Genomic DNA, 7,882 nt, shown 5'->3' on the forward strand with positions numbered 1-7,882 from the left:
TGTGAGTGCACTTGCTCTATAGCAAAAACCTCTCAAAAATTTTTTTGAAAAAAGAAAAGTTAAAACAAAGAGAAGAAACATACCATGCTAACATTCTGCAAAGTCTGTATTCGAAGGGCCTGAAATGATTCCAACTGATGTTGAAGGACCTGTAATAAATGTAGGCAAAGTATGAAGCTGAATATTTTTAGGTATTGTGGCTTTTTTTTTTTTAATATCCCTCCAAATTGCCTCTGACAGGAAGGATCATGTAAGGCTCAGGCGACTCACGTTCTCAGTCATTTTAGCCAACTGCGTTTACATTCATGAAGATTTTTGTGAAGACAGAATGGAAGAACCCATCCGCACTTAAGAAGTATTTATTCTGATAAGGGTCAGCCTTCACACAGGATTTCAGAGATAATAAAATGGAAAATACTCACTTTCAATGCTGACTGTGGTTGGATTTGATTTTCTGATTCTGATATGCAGCCGTATTCTAATAAGCAAAATGGAAAGACCATGTGATTTAATTCTCAAATTTTATTTTTACACAGCTAAAATAGAGAGTAGTTTCCTAACTTTCTTACATACCAAGATAGAGAGATGAGAACACGAGATATCTATACTGCTAGTCACGTAATACATTTTCAAAATAATTCCCGATTTTACAGATTAAGCCATCCATACTCATTTGACTTAAAATACCCACTTGAGGTTGTAATAATGTTTTTATTTTTCTAATACACTAACTTGTAGCACCAAGCTGGGATCTCTCAAAGGCTCAAATATCTTTGTTTCTGGGATACTAACTACATTTTTTAAATTTAAATTTAAATTTTTTTAGTTTTTGCCATAGGGTACGTGGGCTTGCTAGAGTGAGACAGACAGTGGGTGAGAAATCTGAGAAATCACCCACTAGGGGGGATGGCCATACTGCAATCCCTTCTCCTCCATTCTCCTCCTAGGATTTTGGGTATGCATGTGCATAAGACAGTGTGATTTTTCAAGCCATAGGGTCCCGAACTTGAACTGTGATTGGCTGTGTGGGAGTCCAGCATCATAAGCACTATACCATCTTCCCGCCCCTTAACTATATTATTAATTAAAAATAAAAAAGTAGCCCTTAGGCAGGCCCTATGGCCTGATAGTTAAGGGAGGCTGATCCCACCTGGCCAACTGCATGGTTTGAAAAACACATTGGGAAGCCAGCAGGTAGAGTGGTGGTTAAGATTCTCACATGGATGGGACCAGCAGTTGGCGTAATGGCTATGTCGCTGGACTCACATGTAGTCGACTGTGGTTGAGTCCCGGACCCAGTGGCTTAAACTTATGCTAGGCGTGTGTGTGTGCGTGCCCAAGATCCCAAGAGGAGAATGGAGGAGAAGGGATTGTGGGTGACCCTCACCCTTGGGGGCGATTTCTCACCTAGTGGGAGCACATGGGGCCAAAAGAAAAAACCCCAAAAAAAAAAAAAAAAAAAGATTCTCACATGGCTAACCATGGTTTGAATCCTGGACCTGGCAGCTTGGAATCATGCAGGGCATGTGTGTGTGCCCAAGATCCCTAGAGGAGAATGGGGGAGAAGGGATTGTGGCATGGCCATCTCCCCAGGGGATGATTTCTCACTTTTTCTTTGTTTCCAACAAGTGCATGTGCCCGATGGCTTTCCAATGAATGCATGTGCCCTATGGCAAATCTAAAAAGAGGAAAGAAAAATTGAAAGAAAGAAAGAAGAAAGAAAGAAGAAAAGAAAAAAGGAATAGAGAATGAAAGAAGAATAAGAAAGAAAGAATAAAACACATTGGGTACGTGCATATGTGTGTTCCAAATCCTAACAGGATGGAAACATAGAGAAAGGATTGCAGCATGACCACATCTCACTGGGGGGGTTGCTCTCTCCCTTTCCCTTTCTCTCTGTCTCTCTTTGGCTAGTGCATATGCCCTCTGGTTAAATAAAAAGACAAATAAAATAGTAACCCTCATGTTACAAGAGACCCTTGGCATAACTATTACATAGTCCTCAAGTTTCTATGAAATTTCCATGTGGTGTTTCTCCTCCTTATGGAAACTGAGCTGGATTACCAACATATCTTTGTCTTGATGTTAAAGAAGTGCTATGAAGATCCACGTACTCCTTCCCTTGTGTCAGGCAGCCTCAGGTGCCCAGTCTCTCCCCCCTTCTGGCTGCATAAGAACGTGGGCTGGGGCACTTCCTTACCAAGAGAGAAGAGTTTGCGTAGCCTGTACTGGACCTGGTTCCTTGTGTGGGAATATGTCTCCCTGTGTCAGGCTCAGTGTGTGCTCTTTCTTTGCTTAAGTGTCTGTGTCATATGCTACCTGTCCAACCTCTCTACTTTGCCAGTGGACTTTAAGAAGTTCATGAGATGGGGCCAGCAGGTGGCGTGGTGGTTAAGGCCCTGGACTTCCATATGGCTGACTGAGGTTCAAGTCCCAGACCTGGCAGCGTATTTTCTTACTTTCCCCCTACCCATCTCTCTCTGGTGAATTAAGCTAATAATAATAATACGATAATAAAATTAAAGAAGGTCTTAAAAAAAAAAGAAATTCATGAGAAAGTGGAATTAAAGTTCAAGTTTCTATGGTTGCAAAGTATTTTTGAACTCCATGCACAGTTTTCTCATCATCTATGTATTCCAAGAACTTTCTAAAGATCCCTTTGATATCATCCTTGTCTCCTGCAGCCCTGGATGGGCCTGTTCCTGCTGGCCACGAGAGGGTTCCTCTGACGGGGTGACCAGCACCCACTAGGGAGGCCTATCTTGCTCTGAGTGAAGTGTCGTTCCACCCAGTGCCTGACTGTGTTGTTTTCCTTGGAGACTTTGATACCAAGATACAGTGGTCAGAGTGCTCAGATGTCTCGACGATAGGCAACAGGTACCACTTGCTCAATACCTTCCTAACAGATATAGATCTGCAGCAGGGGAGGCTCTGCATAATGTGTGTTTGCACGTTTCTTCAAGTGTGTCTCTCTTTGTTCAAATGTTACACTACTTGCTTGCCTTTTTTTTTTAAAGAATGTAAAAACTCCCATTGTCCTAAATAAAATGAGAGTTATGATCCAATGTTCTTCCTCTTTCTGACAATTTCTGCCTTGACAGGTTTTTTTTTTTTTTTTTTTTTTTTTTTTAAAAAAGGTTTTTTTTCTTAACTTTATTTAATATTATATAGTTTTAAAATTTCGCTATAGGGCATGTGCACTCACCAAAGAGACAAAGAGACAGAAAGTGAGAAATCACCTTCCCCGCCCCCAGGGGGATGGCCACACTGCAATCTCTTTTCCTCTAGCCTCCTCTTGGGATTTTGGGCTGACTAGGTCAGAAAGACATCCCAAACTTTTCAGACCCCACAGTAACCTTTCTCAGTGAATTAAAATAGATCAAAGTGCAAATCAAAAAGAATCTACTGCCTAGAATCGCGCCACCTAGAGCTGTCCATTTTAGGAACTTGTCCTTTAGTAGCTTTTTTAAAAAATGGGAAACAAAGACAAAGAGAGAGAGAGGAGAAAGAGAAGGAGAGAGAAAGAGGGAGGGGAGAGAGAGAAGTGCTCCTAGCAGACTCTTCACTCCAGGATCACAGGCGTGGGCGTGTGTGCCCAAGTACAGGGAGGCCTTGGGATGTGAACTTAGGACCTTCCCATGCGACTTCAGGACTGTGCACCATTGCGTTAACACTGCCACTGTGGCTGGCCTCAGTGAGCTCTTTTTTTTTTTTTTTTTTTCTTTCTTTCGACTTTTCTATCTATCTTTCTTTTTTCTTTTTCAAGAGATTTTTGCTATAGAGCATGTGTGTTCACTGGAGAGACAGAAAGAAAGAGAGACAGAAAGCGAGAAATCCCCCCCACCCTGGGGTGATGGTCATGCTGAAATCCCTTGTCCTCCATTTTTCTCCCAGGATTATGGGCAAGCACACATACGTGCCCGGCATGGGTTTCAAGCAGTCACGTCTGGGACTTGAACCTCAGTTGACCACATGGGAGTCCAGCATCTTAACAACTATACCACCTGCTGGCTCCCTTAGTCAGTTCTTTTTGCGTTTACATAGAAAAAATTAGGAATGATTATAGAGTAGTGGGATGATTTTACACATACTACTTTTAGATAAACAATGCTAAATATGCATCTACTTGAATTTGACCAACTTCAAACACTGCAAATCCTGGAAGTTACTATCAGTAGAAGGATTTTGTTTTTCACTATATGAAAGATTATTTCTTAAGAATTCCCTCTAAACTAAAGAAAATAGGATTAAAAGATCAGGATCTTCATGTTTTCAAATAACATGCATTTCCATTGCATTCAGCGTTCACTCCCTCCCTCCCACCCAGAGAGATGAGAAAATGAGCATTTCTTTCTTTCTCCAGCTACTCCCTGCTAGTTAGGTTATTTCCATACTGCGGCATTTTTTGGTGTTTACATTCTGTTATATAATAGAATTCCCACAAAGCTCTTTATTTAAACATAAAGATAGGATATTATTTTGCCTTCGAATTTATTCTTAATGATGTTCCTGTTCAAAATTCCACCTCAGGTGGGACCAGCAGTTAGTGTAATGGCTATGTCGCTGGACTCCCATGTAGTTGACCACGGTTCGAGTTCTGGACACAGTGGCTTAAATCTCACGCCGGGTGCATGTGTTTGTGCCCAAGATCCCAAGAGGAGAACGGAGGAGAAGGGATTGGGCATGGCCATCCCCCTGGGGGGTGATTTCTCACTTTCTTTCTCTCTGTCTCTGTCTATCTGAAGAGCGCACACACTCTAAACAAAAAAACCTCTCAAAAAAAAAAAAAAATTCCATCTCAGGCCAGCAGGTGGCCAGCTTCGTAGTTAAAATCCCAGACCAAGAAAATGTGTGTGCCTGCCCAAAATCCAGAGAGGAGAATGAGGAGAAGGGACTGTGGCATGGCCACCCCCTCACCTCCCATCCCCTGGGGAGATGATCTCTCAATTTCCATCCCTCTCTTTTTCTCTCTGGCGAGTGCGCGGTCCCTGCAGCAAAAACTATTGGGTTGTCGGAAAAGTCATGATGTATTTTTTCAGTTTTCTATGCAAAAATGCATCATGACTTTTCCGATGACCCAACGAAACAACAGCGACAAAACCCCTCAAATTCCATCTCCTTCCTGCACCTTCTGCAAGAGCCTCATTCTGTACAGATTTCCTGTGTCTCCAGGGGGATTTGTGAGTTCAACGCTAACTATAGAATTCCTTTTGCTCAAACCAAGTAAGAAATATGGAACCAAAAGAAACGACAGACTCAGTAAGGGGATACAGTAAATATTTTAAAGAAAGAACAATGGGATTTATACACTGCTTCTACATATATTTTTCCATCTTCTCTCTTTTTTTCCTTTTTGGCCACAGTCAGGTTGTCTAGTTACCATCCATGCTGTTCTTTTTCATAATGATCATGCTTAGCCTGAGCGACTGTTCAAAATTTCCATTTTCTTTGACATGGTATAGGTGAGTTTTTAGTTTTTCATCTTCTGTGGAGTCCTATTGAGACTAGAGAGGGGTTCATCCCCGTAAGCCATAAATCAGGGCCAGATATTTTCCTATTCATTGTTCCACAGCCTGAAAACTGGGTGCGGGGATTTGGGGAAGGAGAGAGCCTTTGGAGGCGTGTTGCCAGCCTCTGTCGGAGGCTGCGCCCTCTGAAGTTTACCATAGACTTCTAGTGGGAGGTGTATCCTATTACCGGCAGGAGGCGCTCTTCTTTTTTTTTTTTTGGAGAGGTTTTTGCTATAGGGCGCGTACGCTCGCCAGACAGACAGAGAGAGACAGAGAGATAGAAAGCAGGAAATCACCCCCCAGGGGGGGGATGGCCACGCTGCAATCCCTTCTCCTCCATTCTCCTCTCGGGATCTTGGGCACGCACGCACACGCGCCCGGCGTGAGTTTAAGCCACCGGATCCGGGACTCGAACCGCGGTCGACTACGTGGGAGTCCAGCGACATAGCCATTACGCTAACTGCTGGTCCCCAGGAGGCGCTCTTCTGATTGGATCATTCTCCCGATTCAGTGTGGAGCCCTGGGACTAGGGCTGCCATAGATGGTTGTGTACTGTTATTCACTGCACAGGGCTCCTGGCCAGAAGGACATGCGGGAGTTGAAATCCACCCCATGCTCGCCTCCCTGTGTGGGTTCACATTCGCCTAGAGGAGAGTGGACCTTTTTCTAATCCACACAGAGGTACTCCCAGGAATGGTCGCAGTTACAGTCGGGGTCTGTCCTTCCCTCGCAGCTCCTGCTAACCCACCTCCGCGGTTACCATCCATTTCCAGCAGCTCCTCCTCTACCCACCCAAACCCTGATCCATAGAAAGGCACGGGTACTTCCAGTCCTTCTGTGTCCACACCCGGGGCGGGGCATCCCTGAGCAGTTTCAGGATCTAGACTTGCTTTATTGCTCCTGAAAGTCACTGGCAGAGTTGGGAGCTAGGTTAACAGTTGCCTTGCTAGAATCTTCTGGTTTTATCTATGGCTTCTACTTTCCAGTTTTATATCCTTAGGGAGGAATGCGCCCTCCCTTCTTCAGCTTCTGCAGGTGGAATTTTTGCTGGTTTTCTAGCACTTCTTTGCCATTTTATCCGGCATTGGAGGGAGTCTGGGATGCCTTTACTGTAAAATCTCTCTCTGAAAGTCTGGAATTTGCTGAGTTAGACTTTTTTTTTTTTCTAGGTTTTTGCAATAGGTTGTGCACACCGGAGAGAGACACAGTGAGAGGGAAAGTGAGCAACACTCATTAGGGGGTACGGCCATGCTGTAATCCACAATCCCTTCTCCTTCTTCTGCTTTTCAGGTTTTGAGCACACACACACACACACACACACACACACGTGCTCGGCATGATTTTCACATTGCCAGGTCTGGGACTTGAACTACGATTTTCACACTGCCAGGTCTGGGACTTGAACTACAGCTGGCCGTGTGGGAGTCCAGAGCCCTAGCCACCATGCCATCTGCTGGCCACGTTATTATTATTATTTTTTAAATTTAATGGATGAAATATATTCCCGGAGTGTGCACACACTGGCCACAGCAAGAGAAACAGGAGAAACAGAAGAGACGGACAGAGAAGGCACTCCCCGGTGGGCCGAGGCCATGCTGCAATCCCTTCTCCCCCGTTTCTCCATCCTGTTGGAATCAGGGCACACATACGTACAAGCCTGGCGTACTTTCCCGGCTGCTAAGGCCAAGACTCGAGCTGCAGCAGGCTGTGGGTAATCCAGCTCCCTAATCACTAGGCTCCGAGGTCAGCGGTTTGTTTCACGTTTCATGTTCGGTTTGTTTCATGGTTTGTTTGTTTGTTTCATGTTTCAGTGGTTCATTCCTTCCACATTATTTATTCCAATACCGAGTGTCCACTCGACAGAATGCCCTGTGCAGGTGCCATAGACACAGCAACGAATTGGACATTGAGGCTCCTGATGGCCTGCTGCCCACATCCTACACACACAAACAGCAAAGCACAACAAAACATAAACCGAGAAATAAACAGGACGCTCTCAAACAATGGTAAATATCATGAGAACAGGTCCCTGCTGGTGAGCAGGGACGAGATGATGTTGGCGAGGGCGGTTAGGAACGTCTCATCTGGTTAGAGGAGGGTCCTGAGGACGTACGGGGTCATAGGCAGGAAACCCTCGCTCTCCCTGGCAGCACCCGTTGTAGGACAGCTAGCTTCACCCAGTACCTGCCCCGTGCTGACCCTGCGCTTGTAACCAGATGCTCCAGCAAGAAAGACTGCACCTTCTTTTTTTTTTTCGTAAGAGAGATCTTTGGTATAGGGTGTGTGCGCTTGCTAGAGAGACAGAGAGATAGAAAGCAAGAAATCACCCCCCAGGGGGGATGGCCACGCCGCAATCCCTTCTCCTCCATTCT

General features: G+C 44.7%; 1 protein-coding gene across 1 annotated transcript in view; it reads right to left on the reverse strand.

Moving 5' to 3' along the window:
* Nucleotides 1-7,882, reverse strand: part of CCDC110 (coiled-coil domain containing 110) — a 16,886-nt gene that overhangs the window by 6,249 nt on the left and 2,755 nt on the right. Inside the window, exons 3-4 of the mRNA XM_006160455.1 lie at nucleotides 423-478; nucleotides 84-149 (exon numbers count right to left, since the gene is read on the reverse strand). Of these exons, the coding sequence (XP_006160517.1) occupies nucleotides 84-149; nucleotides 423-478 (122 nt within the window). The remainder of the gene's footprint in view (nucleotides 1-83; nucleotides 150-422; nucleotides 479-7,882) is intronic.

Source organism: Tupaia chinensis, unplaced genomic scaffold (assembly GCF_000334495.1).
Source record: "Tupaia chinensis unplaced genomic scaffold, TupChi_1.0 Scaffold000685_1, whole genome shotgun sequence".
NCBI lineage: Eukaryota > Metazoa > Chordata > Mammalia > Scandentia > Tupaiidae > Tupaia > Tupaia belangeri.